Raw genomic sequence first — 25,730 nt, 5'->3', positions numbered from 1 at the left:
GCTCAGTTTTGTATTTCAGTTTCCCTCAAAAGCCACGAGGCTCCGCACACGCTGATGGGACGTTCCCGGAGAGCCACGCCTGTGCTGGGAGTCACAAACAAGCACCAAAACACACTGTGGCGAGGCAGCGTTCTTGGTCTTCCAATAATTAACTGCCTCCAAAACACACTGTGGCGAGGCAGCGTTCTTGGTCTTCCAATAATTAACTGCCTCCAAAACACACTGTGGCGAGGCAGCGTTCTTGGTCTTCCAATAATTAACTGCCTCCAGTGTTACATTTTACAGCTATTTCCTTTTAAGATAGCCCTTATTTACTGGAAAATCACAAATCCCTACCTCTTCTAAAGTTCAGTATTTCATTTAGTCATGTTAACACTTTCCATAAAAATATATAAATATTCTGAAAAGGCTTTCTCTTTTAAAATAAGTTATTTAAAAAGTCTAGTTAGAAAAAGGTAGATGTTAAATGATTGCAGGTGGCAACAGCAAAAACTTTTTTTTTTTTTTCCTCGAAAAGAGGCTTTGCGTTGCTGGAAGCGAGCGAAGGTGAAGCGCTCCCGCACCCCTGCCCTAGGCCTTGCCTTGAGAGCCGGCCTACAGCACCGAGGGACCGCTCAGGCTACCGCGCACGTAGAAGCTGCCGAACAGCCTCCCCCTGCTCTGAATCCATCAGCAGGAGCTCGAGGCCAAGCCTGGCACGGAGTTCCCCCCCCACAACGTGCAGAAACTGAGTCAAGACCACCGCTCAGCAACCCCCGTGCCCGGAGGCCAGCGTGGTGGCAGTGACACGCCGCTGCAGCTCCCCTGACCCTGGCTTCCAGCCCTGCTCTCGGGGGCAGACGACCGTTTCACTACTTCACCAACTGCAAGAAAGCTGACAAGCTCGGGGAAGGAGGGTTATTGTTACTTAATCAATGCCATCTTGTTAAACGTGGCAGCCAGAAGGGAAACTACAGCCTACTGCGTTGCACCGGGGAACGCTCTGCGGTTCACTGTCACCCTTCACTTGAGGAACTGCTGCCCAGCACAGTTTCATTTGCTTTCCAAACAACTCCAGCGTCCTTTCCCCACGCTAGAGTTCATACTTCCCTTCATTACACAAAACCACACACGTAAGCAAAAGGAGCATCCTCGTCCCTGGCTACTTCCTAAGCGACCCAAACCGAGCCCGTGATCACTGTGATAAGCTCGCTCTCCCTGCATGAACTCCTGGATGCCAGGAAGCGAGACTTGCCACTGCTAAATACTAAAGAATACCAGTAAGCATTTGGGATTTTATTGTCAAGTGCCCAAAGAAATTTAGTGTTTAAAGGTAATTTTTAACCCAAAATCTGCAGAACAAACATAACACCCAGTACCACAGCTCTTCAGTTTGGTTCACCATCAGAATCCAAGTTTTACAACAATTAACAAGTGTTAGAATATAAATCATTTCATGTGACTCCACAGAGGAGAAGTGCCATCTGTAAATTTTCTACTTTGTCCTACAAAGGATCACTGGGGAAGTTAGCAACAACGTTTTATTTACTCTTTTGAAGAAAATGTTTTGTAAAGCGATCTAGTTCATTCTCAAGGTGAATGGCTTTATTTCTGCAAAACAAACAAAAGCAATGCATTTACTTCAATGCAGCAAAGTCACAAAGAACGCAGAATCAACAGCAGCGTTCGATTTCTGTTCCCCTGTTCCTGAAACCCACAGGTGCTGCGGCCAGAGCCTGGGACTCTGCAAGTGCAGGACGGGACTAGGGCCGCCAGGCACCTGCCCCACGTCTGTTTCCCCAAAGGCTGTGCCAGGTCCACCCAGGGGTTCCCCGGCTCTGCAGCTGCGAGGGGGGCGCTCAGCAGGGTCCGCACACGGCACTCCTGCGCCCGAGGCCGCCCACAGCCGGGGCAGCCTCACAGCAGAGCGAAAAGAACATGAAGCCAAGGCTGAGGCTGCTTCTAACTCCCCAAACCACCGACAGCGGGAAGTTTCTCTTCCATAAACACCTGCTGCTGGGACTAAAGGAAACACTGTTGCACTGAACGACTCCACAGGGTACAGCTGCTCTGGTGTTCTCCTACAGGAGGGCTCTCTGGGAAGGGGCCACCCTAATTTACCAACAGAAGATCAACGTTCCCGAGAAAGCCATCTCTCCCGCACAATAGAGACAAAGGTGAAGACAGTTTAAGAAAAAATATTTTGGAACTTTGCTCATTCACCTAGATGGGCACATACGTTTAACTTAACCAGAGCTGCTGTTACAAGTCCAGAAGATTGCTACGGCCACACCCCCCTGCGCCTGCGCCTGCCTCATCGCCACTTGAAGGTAAAAGCAAGCACCAGTCTCACTGCAGTCGGCCGGGCTTGGAATGTGCTCCTGGCCCGTCACACCCACACTTACCTGAGCTGCTTGGAGTTGCTCTGTATGTTCTCCAACTGATCTATTTCTTTGGAAAGCCTAGCAATTTCCTTTTCCAGGTTTTTCTGGGTAATATCCACCTGCTGACAGAGCCGAGCAAAGGTAGTGGCCATTTCCCTAAAGCAAAAACAATTTTGTAATTGTAATCATGATTTACAGAAGGCTGTGCTACAAATAAATAAATAAATAAGTAAGTAAATAAAATCAATCACATGGCATTGCAGTGTGCAGTAGAACACAGCAATCAAAGTCTCCAGCTGTTAAGGGATTACAGAAGAGCAGAAAGCAGGAGAATTATGTATTTCTTGAATTAAAATAAAGAAACCTTAAACAGAAAAAATGCACCTCAGTCTATGCCAGCATAGCATCGGGCAGTTTGTCACTGAGCATCGACGGGTACAAATCTGAGATGGGGACTCGGGCAGTGACACGTGCTGGAGCAGCCAAGTGCCCCCCCGTGCAGCGCCCTGCTCACGGGCAGCGTGTGGGGGCTCTGCAGGGCAAGGAGTGCCCCCCGCTTGCTGGGGCATCCAATCCCGGTTGCCGCCTCAGCCACGCGCTCCCAACCTGAGTTCCAAGGCTCCTCTTTACACGGAGGGGGAAAAAAGATCCCATTTACCACCCCGAGCCAGCAAGCGGGCTCTCCCGCAGGAGAGGAGACATCTCCTCTCTACTTCACCTCACTGCAGCACTGGTTTGAGTCCAGCTCTTCCATGTCCTCACAGAGACACACAGCTGCTGGACACGGGGATGATTCTCTTTCCTCTGCTGAAGCTGGACTTTGTGTTAGTAAAGTATTCCCTGGGCTACACAGGAGAGGTGTTCTGCACCCTGGTGATTAGAGGTCTCAATTTAGTAGGCCTAATTTTTTGAAATAATATTTTAAATCAAAAAAAACCCCAAAAAAGTTTCAACAGGAGAGGCTGAGGGAGACAATCATCACCCAGACATTAGTTTGCAGAGACAGGTGGAAGAAAAGTGTTCGGGAAAGAGACAAACACACAAAAATGGAACAGCTCAGAAAGGCTCTTAAGTTCTCCTTCTGTGCTGCAGAAGAGCCAGGACTGTCTGCTCAGAGCTTGCCCACACCAACCCCCGAAGCGGGGCCGATTCCATGCCAGTCTAAAAGCCAGACCAGTTCAGCCGTCACTAGAACTGAACCAGCTGCCGCATCTTCATAGCGCAGTGCTGGACAAAGACAGTCCGCGCCTGAAGACTCTCACACGTGCACAGCGATGGGTGCATTGACCTTCTCAGGCGGTCACTTCAAACTCCCTTACAACTCCCGCGTACCGAACGCTAAGGGACAGAGAAGCTGCCTTCCCACATGGCACACAGCCAGACCCCCACCCAGGACACCACAGAGCCGCCCTGACACGGATTCCTGCCCCGGCGAGGGGAAACACCGGTGCGGTGCGACACTTACTGCTGCACCTGATGGCTGCAGTTAGCGCTGGTAAGGCTGACGATCATCTGCAGCTTTTCAGTAGCATAGTTCACAAACTGCTGTTTAAAGGCTCTCTCTTTTGCTTTAGTGGTCCAAGTCAGTCTCTCATAAAGATACAACAACCCATACATACTTAGGGAGAGAGAGATGAGTTTCCAGCCTACTGTTCTCCAAATCTGAAAAAGAGAATTCATTGGCTTCAGTAAACTGCCCCACAGAATAAAACCTAATTCCACACCCTTTTTTAAAAAATCACCTCCATGGCCCTTTCACCAGATTGGTTTAAGAAATTATATTATTTCATTATTATTATCATTATTATTGCAGGGCAATATACCTATATTCGAATGAGCTGGTACCCTGGTGGCATGGAGAACATACAAGTTACAGAAGCCTCACTGATTTTTCAGGAAGAAGGAAAAAGCAAAGTTCCCACTAAATCCAAACTGAATGAGGCACCGTCAAATCATGTGATAATTCCGAAACTGAACACAGACATATGGCACAGAGAATACGTCCTACTATCCTCAGAGTAATTAGACTAATTTTCTCACTACAAACTGATTGTGGGTGTCCAGTGCACTACATATGCTCATCCGGCCCAGTGTTAAGTCTGTTACACGCTTCCTACGTTGCACCCCAAACAGGAAAGACCAGCTTAATCTTTGCCATCACTTCTAGTACAGTGAACGTTGCTAATACTACTTGCCACTCCGCCAACAACGATGATGCTCATAGAGGTCCGTGATGTCAGTGAAGCTAAACTCATTACCAAAGGAACCATAAAATCATCATTCGATACGTTCTCTGGAGTTACGGCAGGAACGCTGGCAGCAGATGGGGTGGAAGCTAAAGGACGAGGGATCTAGAAGAGTGGAATATGGCAGCCTGAGTAAAAAGCATTAAGGAACTACACAGCAGACTGTTTTTCATATATCCAGGGTTTGATTTACTTAAAACTCTTCAGCACAGCAATCTGAACAGTGCTCCTGATAAGCGGTGGAGGTTTTGACAGTTCCTTGCTCAACAGGGACTGGGTGAGAATAAGGGTTCTATGTAAGACTGGCTCTGCTGTAAGGATCCAGAAGTTACAAACAAAAAGGCTACCCAAAGGGTTCAATCCAAAGGAAAACAGAACTCGGGGAACAGCTGCAGAAAGTTTAGGAAAGATTTTTGGTTCCATTCTAACCCTGAATATAATCCAATAAAAACAATCTGCACCAAAAATGTTTCACACAAAAGGACTAGGGTAAAGTAGCAGCAAGCATGTGAATAAAAATCGATACATTTCTATCAAGGTAAAACAAGGCACTTAATGTCAGCCTAATCTCTGAAGTGAAGTACACTCACTTGTACGTTTGGATCTGCTAGTCCCAACAGCACTCTCTGAGCTTGTTTAGGACCCAAGAAACGGTTTACAAGCGAAGTCCATCCCAAAGAAAAGTGGAACATGATATCCTCCTGGAAATCTGCACACAGACTGTGACAGTTTAGATCATAGCTAAGGTCAAACCTCCTACACGGAATTAGCAAGTGGAGCTGATCCTGAGCACCAGAAGGCAGCAAGGGTTTCAGATTTTCTAGAATTAAAACAGAATGGTAAAGATGAGTTAACTTTAAAAGCTTTACAGCATATTCAGTAGTAGTATCTTTGTGAATGACAAGAATCTAAACTGACTGATTTATTTATGTATGTGTAAAATCGGTGGGCATTTTAGCAGTACCGATTTCTAACAGAGCAGGCAATTTAGTGCTCTAATAAAAGAAGACAGTCATGCAAAATCAACTCATTGAGAAAGCACTGCTGGGAACAATGGTCGAACTAACCGAAAGACCTCTATCAATGGTCAAAAGATAAGGATGGACCAAGAAAAAGTAGGTTTATCCAGTAGTTCTGTAGTGCCATACAGAAAAGGCAACATTATTGCATAAGGTGACAGAAGGCTTCACGTTATTTCATGATCTTGCTCTGATTCTTTCATTTATTTATTTATTATCTTCTATAGAAACAAATGGGAAGAGCAAGATGGATTAGCAGTAAAGTTACTACTTACTTAACAAAAAAGAGACCGCACATATACTTTTGTGAAACTATCCTGTGTTTTGCACTTAGAACCTGGAGGGACCTAGGGAGAGGGTTACACTGCAGAAACATTATCTAACAACTAGTGTATTTCATGGATCTCTTGTGGAAGCCAAAAGTTTAAATGGGTTTATAAAAGGATCAGACAAGTTCCCAGAAGGCATGTCCGTTACTGCCTGCTGAAGCCATTAACCCAGGTGCAGCATCTCAGCTCACTGTCCCTGCACTGGGGATGGATCGCTCTATTTACCCTGGTTCATTATTCTTCTCCCCAAGCATCTGTTACTGGTTAACATCAGAGACAGGCTACCGAGTTGAACACTCAAGTCTTGATCTAGGATGGCTTTTCCTTTATCATTTTATAGTGTTAATGTTCAATCAAGATCAGAAAGAAAATTCTTTTAAAAGCAGGTTTTCTTAAATTGTCTTCCTCTAAACAAGAAGTCTTAACATTCCTCCTCCCTCCTCTTACCAATCATCTCCTGCTGCGACTGATGCATTGACTGATTGACTTCACTGGAGCAACGGTCAGCCAGGTTCTTTCCCAAACCATCTTCTATATGTTTGTTCAGTTCCTGAAGTTTTATAAAGAATACACGCTCTTCAATTTATATTTAGCTAATCAATCACATTATACAGAGCAGAGGTATGTTAAATGCTAAGCATCGTTATGTACAGTAGCAAGAAAAGCATGTTACCATGGAAATACCATGCTTTTAAATTGCACGCTGTGACTCGAAAACCTGAAGTGACACAGGGAAGATTTGTTTAGGAAAAAGTCATCGTGAAAAGGCATACGGAAAAGTCTGATTTTCAATAAACGGTGACACTGAGAAGCATACCACTGCCATACTGCCCTGCAAAGCCGTTACTGTTGGCATCTGACGGCAGCCAATTTCACTGCTCTGCACAAAGATAAACTGACCCCACCAACGGCCACGGCGGTCTGCTCTGGAAATTTTGCAGAGCTAGGACAGCACAGACCGTCCTGAAAATGCAGCACTGCTGGCTGATCAATAAGGCTGAAACAGGCAGGAGTTTTGGCAGCCATTCAGGAGCAGCAAAGTCTGAGCGTAAGAGGCAAATGCTTACAGGCGTATACTCCTTCCAAACACTAAGTTTGAGCAGGAATTTACAGAAGCTTAATAAAAACTGCCTTTTTCTTAAGAAAAAATAATTTAAAAAACCCATAAAGCATTGAGTGTTTGCAAGCTCATTTTATTTTTATATCTCTTTCATTTTAGGAGCAGTGAAAATTGTTTACGTAAGGTCTTTATTTACTAGAAGACTACAAATCAGGATGTCAGTTTCAGTAACCACTCTAGTAAAAAGATGATTAAACCAAAAATTAATTTCTTTCCAAAAACAAAGCTGAAAATACTTGCAACCTTTTCCAGTTTTAGGTAGACAGATATGTGCATGTCAGAAAGTAAAAATCCTGCAACGCTTAAACAAAGCGTCACATAAAACGCTATGCAAGTTGTAAAAATACGGAAGTAGAAATTAAAGGAAAGACAAAGAGCCTGGCTTCAAACCATGCAAGAAAACTTACAGTCTTATAGAGCTTCAATACTTGAGGAGAAGGGTGAAAATCTGAATAAAATTCATCAACCAGAACTGAAAGTCGGCAAATCTCATCAGTCATTGCAGAGGAAACCTGGAAGAATGCGGTAAATACATAAAATGTTTCTTTTCCAGCCAGAGTAAAACCGACTACTGCATTAACTGTTACAATTAATGATTCAATTACCTGATAGTCAGGAATGATTGCCACTTCGAGGTCTTTTCCCCCCCTTTTTATATTAGGAAAGGAACATACTAGACATTTCATGAGATGGGTGGGCACCTAAAAGAACTGCCTTAGAGAAGAGACAACACTTGAATCCAGAAGATTTTTCACACTGCCATTACTTACTTTATTTTCTACTTCCTCAGTAACACGTTTGATTTTTTCCTTAGTATCTTCAGTCAAAATGTTCATCTGATTTCGAACAAAGTCCAATCTATCCTTCTGATCTTCTCGCTCTTCCATTGAATGGACTCTAACCCGGCAGAAAAGGAAATTACCATCACCAGCAGGTATTCTCCCAGTAACGAAACAAGCCCCACAGTCAGCCACGGACAACCTAGCTGAAGGTTTACTGAGCTGCCAAAAAGAATTCCAACAGACCCTGGCCGAACAAAGCTGAGGCACTGCTTCAGAATGACTGCAATACAGGTATCAAATGTACAGGCGCATTTAAAGGCTGCGCTCATCCAACATAACTCAGATTACTGGGTTTTGATATATTTACAAAAACAGTATTTGAATCTGGAATTGTTACCACTGTACATAATTACAACTGAAAAAGGTGCAGGGAATCAGGGTTTCTTTAATACCTAGTCTATCCCGATTTAAAAATAAAATAAATAAAAAAGTTTAAAAAAAAGAGAAAAAGGGTAAGTCGGATCAAACTGTCCTACTGCTGCTCACCAGCACCACTCAATTATTCCTTAACAGTGACACGGGTCTGATGACTGTGCAAAGCAAAACAGAAACCAACCTTGTTACAGACAACTCTTTTCAGAAGTCCTCGACCTATCATTTAAGTAAAAATTGCTCTAAAATCTAAAGCAGTTATATCTCGAAGGGCCAGCAGAAATATCAAACTGCAATTCAGATTAAAGAGGGGTCACTACACAGGTTTTGGCAGGTGAATTGACAGAAGTAGAATATCAGAATATTTTCAAACATTTGACAGCATGTTTTCATAGGATCTGACAACATGAGACAAGTTAGTACATAAACAGGCAGTTTGCGAAAGCTGATATACTCAGAAGATTGTGTTTGACAGGCACAGTGGAGTCTGCTGAAACATAAAGACACACTATTAACAGACACAGAAAAGATTAAACATGACAGCAAGTTCACTGTGTAAGAGAGCAACAAGAGCTAGCAACAGAAGTGAGGAAAAATACCATATGCAGACCTCAAAAAATATATGAAACTACCAGAGTGTATGAGCTGTTAACATTAGCACGAAAAGGATTACATGAGCAAAGACAGAACAAAGATATTTAAGGATACAATCTGGAAAGGGTCAGAGGCCAAGCCTCTGTTAGCTTGGGCTCCTCTCGGCCGTTACAGTATTCTAACTGCTTGCAAATTAAAGTGTCTACATCCTCCCATTTATTTTCTCAGTGTTACTGTTAACAAAAAACTCAGGTAAAGCAGGCCCAGACATCATCTCTGAAATGCTGGATACAGCTAGAAAAACTTAAAATTTCAGATATCTTTGAAAACCCAGACTGCCTTTGTAAGTCAATAACAAAGAATAACAAAGTAAACCAAGATCCCTACACAGAAGTCACAAACCAAGGACAAGACTGAGCAGTGCAAGTGAACAGTAAGTAGTAAGACTGACACGCCAGAGAATTTCTTTCTTACCAAGCGAGAAAAGTGAATTGTAAAGTCCGTAATGGCCCAAGAAAATCACCAGCATAGAAATGGCTCCTCAGAGGATGTGGATAAACCAAAGCCAACCAGCCCTCCAACCAACCTACCTTTTCTCTGCTGCCGCTACGTTTATGGCGTCCATAATGTTTTTCACAGTATCTATTATCTGTTTAGCTCTGATAGTGTGCTGTTCAAACTTGGTTTTCACGGCTGACTGCGAGATACACTCCTGCGAGGGGCCCAAGCCACAACACATTACTGCAATTCCATGCCAACACATTCAGGAATTTCACTGTCAGAAAGCACATGCTGCTAATTTTACCATGAACTTAAACCAATGGGAAATAAAAAGGGATAAAGTATACAGAAATTAAACGACAACAGAACTGAAATCTTAAATGAGTCTACAGCAGCAATCTGTACTTCGTGTTCATTCACAGTAATGTGCCTAGGTCTTTATTCTTTTAAGATAAATCAACAGTGTAAAGAAAAAAAGAAAACTTGGATGAAACATAAGATAAATCTAGCTCCGCAAAAAAATTTTCCAAACTATCTCTTTGGAATTATATCTATCTCCAACATGAATGCTGGCAATATTGCCTGACTTGAGTTTTCCTTGTTGCAACAGATTTTCTTAGTTTCAAGAGGCAGTTCGGTCAATACAATTGGCATGCTCATGTCAATTCTGACCATCCAGGAACAAAATACACAATTAGGAATAAGAAAAAAGGATTCTCTTATAGGATTAAAAAGAGTTGTTAAACAGTCCTTAAAATATTAGCTTATTTGCAGATTATTAAGTGTAGATGAATAAGTAGAGAATGCTCTAAAGATAGGATTTCTAATCGATTTCCAATATTGTACAGTGATTCAGAAACTACAGGATGCTGACTGAAGAGATATACAAATGTTCAATTTGGGCACAAGCAAATCAGCTGTGATAAACCATAAATTAAGACTGTGACTTTTTCCAAGCAACTGCGCATCCTGAGTTACGTAGCCAATTAAACGCTGCTAGAATTCAGCCTGCACTAAGTCACCACAAAGTAGCAGTATCTTCATGTTTGAGGGGAAGAAAACAAGCGGCTGGTTTCCTTATATCAGAACTATGGGGTTTTAAAATTGTTCTCAATCTATGGATGCACCTTTCGTAGCACAAACAGGTTTAGGCTGCTTCTAAAAGACTTGCCTATGACCTCAGCATAGGCTGTAATAACAAACTTCAGCTATCTAAAAATAATAGATCAAAACAAAATAAACAGAATGGGTAAAATATATTCCCTGTTCCTCGACGAAGCAGATCTAGAAATCAGCAATGAAAGGCCAGAGTTCCATAAGTATCAGCACATTGTAAGAGCTAGACTAGACACAGAGGAAAGAGTCTTCCCAACATTAGTATGCGGTAGGTAAAAGGATGACAGTCACTCACAACACAATCAGAAAATCCAAGTTAGAGCACTAGGAAAAACACAAAGGTTAGTTAAAACAACTGGGAGAGGTAAGAGGGGGACAGCAGCAGTTTTGCTGTTAGGTCTGTAAATAAGTATTTATCAAAACAAAGAGAAATAGTACGTTTCAACAGCGTAACTAAAACCATTACCTTCCAGCCCACTTTCAGTACAGCAAGACAGACTTAAAGAGCACAGCTTATGACATTCCCGAGCAGTGTCAGGGAAGGACTGTGCAGTAGCGTGCTAATCCAGGCTCCCTTATTCGCTCCAAGCTACAGCCAGAACTACTATCCTGCCCTGCCTCCCTTCTCCACTTCTCACCACACCGCTTCTGTTCCCAGTTTTTGGGAGAAACTTTGGTTTTGAGTAGAATATCCACTAAGGACTGCTGCACACCGAGCACCGTGCATGCACTTCTTTGCTGTTTCGATAAAGCGTTTCCATGTATCTCACTGTAAAATTTCAGAAGAAAGATACAAGGACTACCCTCTGTTATTCCACAATATAAAAATTCAGAACTGATCCACTAATTCAACCCTTCAAGACTGCTATCTTTTTTCCCTTGTTGTAATACAGTTGACATACAAAGTAAATTCACTTTTTAAAGCTACTACGTGAATCTCTAAAATCTGAATTTCACCACTGCTTACAAGTGTTTCTAGTAATGCCTGGACCAGTTTTTCTTTTAGCAACTTGAACCACCCTGTGCTTTGCATAAAAACATGTTATATCTATTTTTGTAATGCCGTTTGCCCTCACACAGAAGTTTACAAACCTGTCCAAAATGGTCCAAATTTTTCCCGTATCACAACAGACTAGCACCAATGGGTTGTTTCTAGATTTTGGTTTTTTGAGATTCTAGCCATACTGAGTTCATATCAGTCCTTGGATGAAAGGCTTCCCCCTCAGGGAACTGATACTAAGATCGGGAATGTGGAAGTACTGGTGAAGTTAACAGTTCCTCTTTTCAGCCCACATGGAAAAGAGGAAGCAGCTGTCCAATTTTAGTGAAGAGACAAGCAGGGTGAGAGAATCCAGGAGGAACAAAACCAGCACATACAGCCAGCGGGAACATGGAACATGCAGACAGGTTTATAAATGAGGTGACGAGGTAGCTTAGAGATGGGAACTGGATGAAAGAGTGTGAGAGGTGTTTGGAAAGTTTGAGCAGGGCACCTGAACAGGGACAAGGAGCTAAAGGCAAGACAGACTGAAGCACGGAAGGGGTCAGTGTCTGACGAGGACAGACAGAAGCATCTGTGCTCTTGGCCCTTCCTTGTCACAGGCTGGAGTGTAACCCAACAGTCTGGGGACTTGCAGCTCCTCTGTCAGGAACTGGAGTCAACGCAAAGCACTTTAGCCAGCAGTGCTTAGGCTGTACTCACAGCTGCACAGCATCTGAATTCGGTCTAGCAGCGCATAAAGCATGATGTATCAAGTGGGATTTCATTCCCAGACTGAATACAGAAGAATTCTACCTGATGTATGATATTCTTCATTAATGTATGAGCTGGTATAGCCTAGCGCTGGCAAACATAACTGATGACAATAATATGCTGATGTCAGCTACTTGATCAGCTCAAGAGACAGTAATCCGAGTATTATAATGGTCTGAAGATTTCAGACCTGGTGAACTTACCAGCCTTGATTTAAAAGCATATAAAATGCTGTATCATTAGAAAATTGCCCGCAAAACCTGAATGTGAAAGAGGCTGCAACATCAGACACTCAAAATTTAAATCACTTTGGCAATCTTAATTTAGCACATGTTGGCATGCTCTTAAGGTGATGTGATCACACTCCTATTCAAAGCCATTCATTATGATTTCAGGATGAAACATGGCTGTGCAGGGAAAAACATTATATAATCCACTCTCACTGTTGGGAGTCGGAAGGTGTGCAGCAAACCAAACATAATGTGAAAGAGAAAAAAGTTTTAAGGCCATACAGTGCTGTCACAGAATTGGTTTTTATCCCAGTCTCCCAAAGAAATTTGTCACAGTTGTGACCTTGTGATGGATGCTTCTCATTTTAGTGGCCAACTTGAGACTGTAATGTGTAATTTACAGATGTGCTGAGCACTCATAGCATCACATAATTCAGTAAGCCATACATTCATCTTAATCTTGAAATATCCTAAGTGTTGAGTGCTTAACTGTAGTTGTAAGAGATTTTGTCAAAAAAGCTCTGTGTACAGCAGATGGCAAAATACGTTAAAGAACAATAACTGGTTCAGAAGCTTTGTTTCCACTTTTTCCCTACTGGTTGAGTTTCCTACTATAATTTTAAGGACAAAAATCACAAACAAAAACACGTTTGGCTACCAACTAGTGACACAAGCAAGAAATTTCATGCCTCATGGACTCAGGCCCTGCTGGTATTCTAAACCATTCATTTCAACAACTCAGTCATCTATCGTAAGAGTGTCGATAATGATTAAATTTAAACTTTAGTCTGACATTTTCTTGCTTATGCAGGACCGAATCAAGCTATTATTTTAACACCTTTTTGATATACGCACACCACTATACAACTCTGCTTTGCTAAGGTCAAATGAGTTTGTTGTTAATGCCAGAAGAAACACTTTACAGATGCAGTTAATCTTTTAAAATATACCAAACAAGGAATTAATGGTCCAGGAATGCAAGAGCAGTCCTGAGCATTTATTTGCTGTATACAAACTACAGTCATACTGTTCAGGCTCACGTTGCATGAGATATGCTGATACATACCACACAAACCCACAGAGGCATACCCAAGACGCCTCTTTAAGATACCCAAGAATGGCTTTAATTAGTTATCAAATTCAGCAAGACAAATGGATCCTATCACAAAGAAACCACCTGACTAGCTAGTCCTACTTCTCAAGAAACTTTAAACTCCAGCTATGAACATAGCTAAACTGCAGTTGAAGCACAGATTCTGTACAGCAACAAGGATGCAAAACCAGGGTTAATATTTAGAGTGTCAGAGGTAAGTCAACAAAGGTCATAGTTCCAAAACCCTGGCTTTAACAATGCAATTAAATACTTAGGTTTACATCGGTGGAACATGATTTATTACTATTTGTGTCCTGAATTACAACATTAATTACAAAGCTGTAACTAGAACAAAATAAGGCTTACTATATGCCAAGCATTTCACCGGCCCACGGCTGTAAGACACACACACGTCTCTAAGGGCATCATCTCTTTTTATGTAGACTATATTGCTACTGAGATCTCCAAACACGAGCAAAGAGTTTTGGTCCCTTCCCTCAATTCTTTCCAACAACTACATCTTACTCAAGGTGAGAAGAGATAAACGGAATCCACAGATAAGGCAAAGCTGTCAGACAGTTTAATACTTTACACTCCTCCACTTGCTAACATGGGTAATGTTCAGAAAAACTAAGCTAAGCGTAAACAAAAGCTACCTTAGCATTAAAAACCAGGCAGCCTAAAAAGCCCATCATAAATACCTCAAATATCTGCTCAAAATGTTGAAATTCCTGGAATCTTGTTTGAAATCCTTCAGCAAGTGCTCCACCTGTGAAACATAACAGACCGTAAGGGTGAGAGGAATACGTCACAGCAGTGACTCTATCTTAAATATTTTTGTTTATCAGGTTTTATGACACATTTCTGTATTTAAGGAAAAGCAAGAGTTCCTACACACCACCCTCTGGCATTCCTTGGGCCTTCTGCCTCCTGGCACTCAGAACTTCTTTTGCTGAAACAAAAAAGATGCGATTCCTTGCTTCTACAGGATCAATAACTTTGAGTTCATCAACTAGAAAAGTCAAGCAACGCTCCATGTGCTGCCTACGCACCTAAGGAAAAGGCAAAAAGCTCATGAGAAAAAGGCAAAAATTGAGCCATCATCAAATCTGAATGTCAAGAGTCAGAAACAGATGCTGAACAACCCCTTAGGTAGCAGACGCCTTCTAATCCTATTGATGCAGCCAGCTGCTTTTAACCACTTAAACAGCCCTGGAAGCAACAATACTTTCTTCTACAACTATCTGTATTTATGTAAGTGAGAGATCTCATTCAGTTACTGGGGTAACCGCTTCATTCCCCGTGTACAGAGGAATAAGTATTACTGCAAGCTAGGTGCCGCTGGAAATACCTGAAGGGCACACTGAACTGTTGCTAACACTGTACTCTGCCAGCTAATCTACGCATGTATACATGTATAACCTGTACCCTCAGGCTGCGTTACCATTACAGAAACTAAAGGTAATACAAAGATTTGAAACAAGCTTAACCGCGGAGGAAAAAGGTTCTAAACAAGCTTCCCATTGCACTACCTGCCTGCATATATTGCAGGTTGCTTTGTGCTGTGAGCAAGGAATACATTACTTCCATTTTCTGACCAGATAACTTATCCTTTTATTAATAAAGGCAAAGCTGGTGTTTTCATATTCATAACTCTATCAACTAGGCAATTTAGTATGCTTGTATGTGTGTGGAGGCCTTTTCTTTATTTATTTGCATGTTTAAAAAAATCAACCCCAAAAAGAGCCATCAAATCACTCACATCTTCCATATATTCTGGTTCTGATGCAGAGGCATCCCATCTGTTATTCAAGATGAAAATGTTTGGCTTGGAAAGTCGTTCATTCACTTTATGGAAAAAATGTTTTTCCTAAGAATTAAAGCACAAACAGAAAACTCCCCAGACATCCAGAATCACACATTCTTCTGTAACATATTTTGAAGTTAATCCAGCTTTTAAAATATTTACTGAAAAGAATTCATTATCATTAAAAACCAAAGATAACCCACACAAAAGAGGACTTATGATAGTCCAAAAGTCATCAAATGTCTAAAAAACCAATGCCAATGCTAGAAGATACTGCAAGCTTCTCTAAAATTAGGTGCAAATACAAATTAAGAAAACTTCCAAAACAAATGGTTTAGAAAACACTGGAAAATAAAAGTCTATTTTTCTATAAATCTATCATGTCATTCACTGTCTTGTTTTTTTTCCCTCCTCCTTTCACTCTACCTACCACAAAGCTTCATGTCCTTTGATTGTTCTGGCCCTCTATCACATTTGTTCGCAGTTGTGCAAGGCTCAAAATATTGTTGGGGAAGAGAGGGAGGGAAAAAGAACACACAAAATACACTGTATCTGCTCATTTCGTTTTTTAAATAAAGACAACTGGGCTAAAACTTTGAAGTCTTCCTTACGTGAACTACCAAGATGCTCCTGTTCACCTGCCATATCCAAAAGACCAGCCTCTAACTACATTCTTCAACCAGGCAATATCAGCTTGAACTACAGACAAGCTACATTTTCTATATGAGGATGTATGGCTTGAGCCACAGGAAAGTCACTGCTGAATGTTTTAATCTTAAAAATAAAAGACATGCATGCACCTGAAAATGCATTTAGGTCCCTTGCCTGTACCTACCACCCATCATTGCTGTTTTCATAGTCACCACAGGTAAGTTGTGGAGTGAATCTACACTCAGCACAGCTGAAACAGAAGAGACCCCTGTGCTGCCATAAGCTTTTTGAATCTGCAGCAGGACACCACCACGTGTTCTGGACACAACACTGGAGATACGTTAGTCTCCATCAGCCAGGGAGTAAGCATTATAAACAAGATTACTGCTGCAGAAAAACACATTTACGCAAAAAATCTGTGGCTGTGTAGCAGCTGCCAAGTATTCTCAAATCTGTTATGCTAAGAGGTAAAAAAAACGCCCAAGGAGGATGAGAATATTGTTATACACTTTATCTGAAGGATAAACTTGTGTAGATGGAGAAAGAAACTACCATTTTCCACAATGCAAAGCAAAATACAAATGCTTCAGAGTAAGCAAATGCTTTACAGCAGTTACATAACTGTTAATAGCAACTTCATTTCTGTCTACCAGGCTGAAAAAATTAAAGAGGAGAAGGAGCAAGAGAGCTGTTTACTGAGCCAAAGCCTAAATCACAACTCGGATCTGTTTCCTTTCCCTCCAATACACACCCTGGACACTGGCAATTTCCAGATTCTAATAATTACAGGGTGCTCAGTATTAAGTGAGGATTTATAGGCTTGGCAACCAGAACACCTCAGCAAGACTTTAATGCTTGAAACAAATTGCAAGACTAACCGAATCCCATTTAGCAGGTTTTAGCCATGCCTGACAAGAAGAAAGTTTGGCCAAAAATCACATTCAAAAGCAGAGTAGCACTTCTGTGACTGGGTGTTTAGGATCAGACAAATACAAAATTAACAGAATCTTCTAGCAGACATACAGCCTATTAGTCTTTCCTGCAGATTTATTATGTCAGTCAGATTGGTTTTAACGGTTCATTTTCCTGAGCAAACTTGGCCTTTTCTCCGTTACTTCATTACACCAAACCGAAATCTGGCACACAGGTCCCTTTTGTTTCCATGTTCCTATATAGTAATGAGATGTTCACTGAAATCTTATCTTTTTTAATTCTTCCTTTTTTTTTTAATTGAAAAAAAAAACCAAAAAACTAAACCTACTGTGGTATGCACATAATCGCAACGACTTCTAGGCTCCCTCCATTCTAAAAGCCAAGAAGCGTCCCTCATGAGATAATGGTGAAGATAAAGCCATAGCTGTGCCAAATCCTCTCTTTCCCTTGGATGTTGTCAGTTTTCTTTTTTTCCCTTTTAAATCACAACTCTTTCGTATTTGAGTCTTTGTGGATTTGGCTCAGAAGATGGAATGTAACGTTTTCAAACTCATTTTATGTTCTCAGATTTCTACCAAACTATTCTGCTTTGCTAGAATTCAAGGAAATACTGTCTTTGTACATTCAGTTCTTTTCATATTAAAAATTGCCTCAATAATTAGAAAGGTCAGACACTGCATGTCAGAACTATGCTCAGAACAATCAGAACACTTCATTTGTCTACAGCAGGCTTAATAGGAGTCTTCAAGAGATTTCTCAGTAGCATTATACCACATTCTGGCAGTCACACTTCCAATAATTTACACCGATACTGTCTGCATTCACAATACTTGGTGTAGCCAAAACTGGAGATTACTACAAAATTAAACCAAATCTCTGGTCTTGTATTTTGAGTACCGTAACAGCTCCTTTGTCCACCCTGCATGCTCTTCTTCTACAAGCCATGCAATATTTAGGCTGCAAGGTATATAGAAGTCTTTTCTCTCTTGAAACAAGGCCTTATAGAATAAAGATGTTAAAACTTCTTTTGCTCTCCGTGTTGCACAAAACCATGCAGTGTGAATGCTTATTGCTAGCCTTCTTCAGAAGAAACAGCCCAATGAGGGGAACCTGTAGCACTTGTCCTCAACACAAGGTGCACGAAGGGAGTTCACCCTCTTCTGAGACATGAACACAGGAGGAACAAGACAGAAATTAACTTCCTTCACCTGCTTTGTGTATTTTACGGAACTTCTGAGTATGAAATAATCCATAATTTATTTCTTCAATAATACAAGTGTCTTCAGCTGACAAATATCAACAAAGTACTACATCATCCATTTATCAAAAAAGAAACCGAGACAGAAAGGACAAACATGATGCTCAAATCAGAGTAAGCAAAGCTGGTAAGAAACTTGGTTCTCCCTTCCCTCGTGAGGAATATACATTGTTTCTCACCTCCCACCCCCAAATCCTATCCGCAAGATCTAAATGCAGTGATTCATGGGAGCTTCAGTAAAGGTCTAAGAGAAGCCATTTCAGCTACAGAACTGCTGAATATTTAAATGAAAGAGTGACATAAAATCATTGCACATCATACCGTGTTCATGAGAGTCGATTCAGAATTGGCAACCAAGACAAACACATCAGCATCTAAGCAGAATTTATCAATCCAGCTGTCCAGTTCTGTAGTGACATCTGTGCCAGGGCTGTTGAGAATAAAAAACACAACCCCATATATACACAGCGAAGGAGTATTCAATTTTTATAAAGTGATAAAAATAGAATGGGATTCCCTAAGGGCCTTGTAAGACGATACAAAGTTTTATATCTTTAGGCTGATCCCAGCCTCAAGCTTAAGGCAAAACTAGCAAAAGCCAATTACCACTTAGCATTTGTCAGTCACCTGCTCATTGGACCATCTACATATTCCAAAATGCAATTTCAAATGAATAACTATGCAAATCATAATTGCCAAGAAAAGCAGCAGGCAGTCCGTCAGAAATCCAGGCGGTCTCACAGAATGGTCCCCCCCCTCCCTGTATCCCAAGTTTTAGATTTTAATCAAGGTCGGCTGTTCATAAAATATTTCTCCATTAATAAAAGCCTACTTTAAAGTGATACGCTATGCAACCTGCACATGGACTTCATAAGAAACTAAAATGAAGTTAAAACTAAAGTGCTGTCAGTTTTCAAAAAACAAGTGGAATATGAGCACAAGGTCATGTTTGCTGCTCAATTATTGCTAGTTCAAATTTTCTCTAACATTAAAAAAAAAAAAAAAAAAAAAAAAGAAGAAGATTATTTTCTCCTTCCAGGTACCTGTTCTCTCAGAGTCCAGGCTGTTTTCCCTTTACATTTCACCTTTAGCAACCAAGACTGTGCAGATCAAATCAAGCCTGTATCACAGCTATGCAAGCCCTGGGCTCCCATCACTCTTGGACTACGCACGCATCCCCAAGGAGACAGGGTAACTGTAAGCTTACAAGTCCAGCAGTGTATCACACCAACCACCTCTCCAGCCAGCCCAGCTGGCTTTCTCTGTGGCTAACACAGGACCCGAGTCTGCACCCAAGAAAATAATGACAAACTTCCAATGATTTCAAAAGTGCAAGATCAGAGACGCAACAACAAGCACTACAATTTATCAGAATACACTCTGGGTGTTATTTTTCTGGATATGAAGAAATCATACTTACAAATTCACGCATACTTAAGGGAATTACTCTCAAATTCAATTTATACTGATTCACATATTAGGTATAGATCACCTAATAGTTTGAAAGAAGTATTACCAGGTCATACCTCAGTGGCCAGAAATACAGGCATTTGACATAGACAAAGCAACAGCTTTCAGAATTCTTTAAACCCACAAACTGTAGGAAATGCTAGCCCAACACCTATGTGCACACAGCCAACATAATCACAATTACATTTTTAGTAACAGTTACGTTTTGAGGTCACTCATTACTTTGATATGCAGGCGCTGCAACTCTTACCAGCAGCTTTTCAAAATGAAGTCGAGATTGCTTACATTTCACGTGATCAGTTTAAAGACAGGAGATGGGCAACAGGTTGCTGCTGCAACAAAGCTATTCACACTTCCATACTGTTTGTTTTAAAGGTAAAAGCATCCTCAGCCAAAGCTAGTCCCTTGTTAAGCTCAGTCACAGGACACTTGTCTGTTCCAACTGTTACAAGGCCAAAATCAGTAAGGTGATGACAGGCACCAGTACATACAAAGGAAAAAACTCCGTACTCAAGAAAAAAAAAAAAAGAGCCTTTCAATAATTTGGCAACCTAACAACCAAAACACAATTAATCAGTAAACCAGCCTCTTTTCTAAACATTATAATGGCTAATTTATTTAAGAAAACATTTACTAAAACAGAAAACATACCTGTCCACTAAAACCAAATCGTCTCTCAGCAGGGCACACTTTGACTTGGGCCAAAAGACATGGACAAGACAGCCAGCTTTCAGATCTTTATCCATGTGAAGTGCATGAGCAAGCTGATTGACTGTCTATAAAGAGCATAAACAGAAAACCAACATGAATATGCACCACAAACAAGTCTGTAAATCAGTCTAATTCGGTTCTCAAGCAAACCTGGCCAGAATCTAATCTCGAACAGGATAAGAGAGTTCATACTGCCTCATGGTGCATATCTGTGGGTTTGGTTTTATTGGGGTTTTTTTAAGCTCTTAAGACTCACCAGCATCTAATGAACAAGCTGTGCCTCAAAACTCAGACAGGAGTTTCTCTGGAGCCACAAAGTGGTATTCACTACAGGGCCAGAGTGTGCGATAGCATTTTAATGAATTTGCCTCAGTTTATTAAATTATTAAACAATAAATTGATTAACGTATCAATATCAGCAGTTAAATATGCCAAGCACCATAAGGCCAAATGAGAGTCACATTCCAAATCCTTAGCAAATAACAGAACTTACTCTTAGTCCTATAAAAAAAAAATTTTAAAAAAAATCACTCAACTTACACTATGCTACGAGACACATGTTAGCTGTTTCTCTGAAACAGCCAAGAACAATTGTGAAGTAGACCATGTTAGTTTGTTAGTTACCCCCTTCCTAAATAAGAACTTAAAAATGCAGAATCAGGTAGTCTTACAGTTTAGTTAGACTGGAAATCATTGTCTTTTGAGAAAGTTACTGTGAAAAGTACAGTTAATCATTCAAAAAACGTACCTTGACACTCTTCTTTTCATCTGATCCTTCTGTCATAAGATAAGCTTTATCTCCATCTGTCCCTTCCACACTGAGAAAGCAGTTAGTTGTATGGCCAATCCCACTAGGAAGTACCTTATCCCACAGCATTGCGTTAATGACTGAACTCTTCCCACTGCTCGTTCTAGAGGGATAGAAAATAAAAGCATGGTGAGGACAGTACAGCAGCATTAAACATACCTTTGTCTTGAACTGAATGCACCACCATTTAACTGCGTCAGACCCACACGCTGCAAGCTGTTTTGGGTGATAAGAGCTTCAAGCCAGTACAGCACAGCTTGCCAGGAAAGAAGAGGGGTATACAGGAAAAGTTCATCTGAACAGCAATTCCAAAAATCTTTCTTGGTATCAACATTGCTTACCCAATCAAGACAAAACCATTTTCATTTGCGTAACGCATACTGGCTTAACAGGCCCAACCTGTACTGGTAAGTATGCCTTACCTGGTATATCTGAATCCGTGCAAGGAATTTGTAAAAGACACCGGCTCAACTTTGCTACACCAGCAAGAGCATCTAGCATAAAAAGATGCCTTAGACCAACTTAAAACTATTGCTAAATCACAGCACCCTGTTCCACATCAGGGGGCAGCCTGCTCCCTTCTTTGTGCCAGCCCTAGCATTCCTGAAGAACAGAACAGATTGAAAATACATGTAGCACTTTGGGCAGTATCATGTTCTGATCAGACAACTCCACATTCCTACTCACAGGAAAGCTAGAAGAATTCCAGCGATGCTTGAGGAGGACACGAGGAGAACCCTGCATGACAGGGGCAGGGACGAACTACCCTCTATGGTGGCAATCTATGGTGACTCCTCAGAAGGTTCACGAAATTACCACCTCAGCAACTTAACCTGTCTTTAGAGTAACATCTCATCTTTACCAGTCAGAAAGGAAATGCTGCTTCTGATTCAATTTTCCAGGCATGAGATGAGGTACAAAAGGGGCATCGTTGTACTACTGCCTTCAGGTGCATTTCACAACACAGCTGTCTGGGAATTCTCCCCACAGCCAGCAATGACAACACAGAAAAAATCAAAAATTCAAAGGATGATGATCTCACTGAATGAATATTCCCAAAGTAAGACGCAAAACAACATGCAAAACCCCCTCAGATTTATTTTTGTGTGTAATTCTTATAATGCAAATGCTGTCTTTCATAACAGAACTTAGCCTTGTCCTTATTTCAGAAGGAAGAGGTAGCTAAATTAACCAAAACCCTGTTGATTAAAACGAACCAGTCACCAGTTCAAGGCTCTGCAAGGACTCGAAGTTCTCAGTGATGTCCTACTTCACACTAACCCTCTACCTCTCACCCATAGATATTTGGCATTTAACTATTACACAACAGTATGCAGTTGCATAGACTAGAACTCATTTTTCTGTCACTTCTAGAAGTTGTTCAGCACTCACTGTACAACAATTTACAAATTTATTCAAGATGCCAGAGTTAAATTCTTTTTCCTGCTCTGAATTTCTAACCTTTGCAAAAGCAACATTTATCACACAACTTGTAAATGTATTCGACTTTTAACTCTGTGAAACATCAAGGCTGAGACATAACTAATCTCTTTATCCCAGATCCTTTTATTGTTTTTCTCTAAAGAGCTGAACTATTTTTAGCAAAATGAAGGTAAGTTCACCGTTGTACAGATTTTTTTCAATACTACTACAGAATTTTTAGAACTAAACCGTGAAGACTCATACTCCAAAAAAATGAGGTAACCACATGCTTCGATTTAAGCACAGAAAATCAACCTTCCTGAAGCAAAGTGGACAAACAGACCCCAGACTAACCAGGCACATAAAAACATGCGAAAGCACTGCAACCGTACCCTTTTAGAAGGACTTCACTATTTTATATCTGAATTCATATTTGGTAAGGTGGATTTTCATCGTCTTTTCTACAACCTCCAAATTTTATATATGCAAAATGTTTGACGCTTGGTCTGTAATAATACCACCAAGGACAGTGAACTAGAACTGCTTCCACGTAGTGATTCAGGAAAGCAGAAATTCATACCTTCATTGAGATTGATCTGTTAGCCCTACCCTACACTGTTAATCTTATCCCTTACAGTCATCACGCAGATCTATCAGACTAATTATGCAACCAACAGGGCAACCCTCTCTATTTTTCTTCAGCTGCTTATATATGGAAATATAAACAGCTCAAAGTTTAGGTTTTCCATACCTGTGATCAAATACAAATATTCTCAACAGTAACAGTCCAGTAAAACACAAATATTAAACAAACAAAACCACTACGTTAAAAAAAGAAAAGCCATTCTACAGAAGATGATGAAAAACTCAGAACTTCCTAAGTCAAATAACGGATCTATACAGGATAATTACTTTACAGTTTGCCAGTGAAACACATATAACAAAATACACATATTTAATCTACAGTCACAAAGCAAGATGGCATCAAAGAAATATTCGGCATCAATTAGGTAAGAGTGAACATGGTTTTATGTATTCTATTTCAAACAATAATTCTATGATGAAGCACTAATTCCAGTGCATTTAAATGAGAAATACAAACAAAAAGCTGCAAAAGGAAAAAAAAAAAAAAAAAAAGATATCAAATTAAGGTCTGGTAATTATGTTCATTACCTGCCAAAAAACGCCACTTTCATGTGTCTCCGTGAAAGCACCTCACCAATGACTGCTAACTTATTTTTATATGCCTGTATTTCTGCTAGTTCATCTTCTGTTGCTACATGTTCAAGCTCTGGGTTCCTGTATGTTGCTACACATAGAAAAAGAATAACATAAAAGCAATTGTGTACAGAGTAGGTGCTCCAGGATAGAAGATACAGATTATCAGTACTTCACATGCCAACAAAGACCTGTGTAAATTTTAATTATACAGCGGTAAGAAAACAAAACAAACAAGACCTCACTACAGACACTGATATCAGCCCTTGTCATTTGACAGCACTTGTGACATCCTGACATAGAGTATTTCAGATTAATCAAAAATCTAACTGCTGGATTCAATAACCCTGTGAACACAGCCCACTGCACTGATTTGTCCTGCCCTCTGCAACACCCGCTTCCTTCAGAAAGGAAAACCAGGACCCTCTCATGGATACACCAGCTAGGCTGGGCTGTCTTCTCCCTGCAGAGTTCACTGGGGTGATAAGCAACCAACTCCGTGTGGCGACACAGGTGCCTCCACGCTGCTAACACTTCTGGGAGCGTAACCGGTGGTTTTTTGCATTACATCATGTCGATCTACTTTCCTGCTGAATAATGGGAGAACCTGTTTGTCCTTTCTTCTATACAAAAGAAACCACAACAGGGCTATAAATGATGGAGTGGTTCAGCTTTCACCCTCACCGACAGCAGACTAGGCTACTGGCCCAAGCAACGCAATCAGCTTTCATATACAAACCACCCTAGGCATTCCTCCTAGCCTAAGTTGAAAAAAATCAATGTCAAATGAAAAACGTGACTATTTCTGAAGGTGTTATATTTACACAAACAGCACATTGATATATAATGTACACCGTGCTGCTGTAAAACATACTCAAAGCAACAGACAAGACCCTCGCATTTACAACGAATGCTAACCTTCCACAAAAGTTGCTCCCTCCGTGACATAGTCTAGCAGCTGGTCGAAGATGGCAGTGATTGTCTTTTTAGCCAGCACAAAGTGCTTCAGCGGAGAGACGGCAGCTTCTGCCATTATGCAACTGTTTAGAAAGTTACATAAAAGTAAGCAAAACATTCGGTACCCCCATCTACGTGAAAAGTCATACGCTTCTCACCCTGTCTTGAAAAAAAACACAACCCCAAACCAAGCAAACCAACCCCTAAACCACCGTGAATGGCAGCAGGCCTAGCTCACGCGGGTTTTACCACCCTGGCAGACCCACCTCCTCCCCTCACCACACGCCCCGACAGCAACTCGCGAAGCCCGGGGGCAGGTTTAAGGCGGTTTCGTGCGGCCTGTCCCGGGAGCACGAGACTTTCCCCTCACACCCCCCCGGCGCCTGGAGAGACGCCCCGCGGCTCCCCTCGGCCGCCCCGCAGGCCCTGCCCCCGCCGCCGCTGAGGGGACGGCGAGGGCCCGAGGCCCCGCTGGGTAAGGCCCGGGGCCCCCCCGCGGCCCTGCCCGCCGCCGGTCACTTACGGAGCCCCGTCTCGCTCCGCCGTTACTCGGCAACCGCCGCGCCGCCGGCGGGGCCCTCCCCGCCGCCGCCTCCTCCTGGCCCGCCGCCGCCGGGACGGGGGCGGACGCCACTTCCGCTTCCGCCCCTCCTCACCCCGGATCCGCCCGCGGCGGGCGGGAAGGGGCCGCCATTTTTAGTGAGGGCCCAGGGGGGCGGGGCGGCCGCCATCTTCAGCGAGGGCAGAGGAGGAGCGGGCAGAGGCGGGGGGGCCGCTCGTGAAATGGAGGCGGGCGCGGGCCGCTATGGGCAGCACCCCCGGCAGCGGGAAGAGCCGGCTCAGCCCCCCGCGGCCGGCGGCGCGGGCCCGGCCGGCGGACGTGCCCGAGCTGAGGGGCGCCGGGCCTGGCCGGGTGA

The 25,730-nt window shown here is 42.0% G+C and overlaps 1 protein-coding gene across 2 annotated transcripts; it reads right to left on the bottom strand.

Moving 5' to 3' along the window:
• Positions 1-1,260: 1,260 nt before the first annotated feature.
• MFN1 (mitofusin 1) lies at positions 1,261-25,469 on the bottom strand. Of its 2 annotated transcripts, XM_056358952.1 has the most exons (18): positions 25,337-25,469; positions 24,775-24,896; positions 23,812-23,947; positions 21,157-21,319; positions 20,349-20,473; positions 18,549-18,657; positions 15,341-15,448; positions 14,477-14,630; positions 14,280-14,347; positions 9,476-9,597; positions 7,848-7,974; positions 7,485-7,589; positions 6,405-6,507; positions 5,200-5,429; positions 4,559-4,714; positions 3,829-4,025; positions 2,385-2,519; positions 1,261-1,590 (listed from the first exon to the last, which is right to left on the bottom strand). In XM_056358952.1, exons 2-18 carry the CDS (start codon positions 24,887-24,889, stop codon positions 1,521-1,523), a joined length of 2,223 nt encoding a protein of 740 aa, XP_056214927.1. In that variant the 5' UTR covers positions 24,890-24,896; positions 25,337-25,469; the 3' UTR covers positions 1,261-1,520. The 2 variants fall into 2 exon arrangements, with proteins under 2 accessions (XP_056214927.1, XP_056214928.1); XM_056358953.1 differs by lacking the exon at positions 4,559-4,714.
• Between the last annotated feature and the right edge of the window lie 261 nt (positions 25,470-25,730).

Source organism: Falco biarmicus, chromosome 13 (assembly GCF_023638135.1).
Source record: "Falco biarmicus isolate bFalBia1 chromosome 13, bFalBia1.pri, whole genome shotgun sequence".
Taxonomy (NCBI): Eukaryota; Metazoa; Chordata; class Aves; order Falconiformes; family Falconidae; genus Falco; species Falco biarmicus.
Note: the sequence above shows the minus strand (reverse complement) of the source record. Positions and strands in the feature narration are given on the sequence as shown.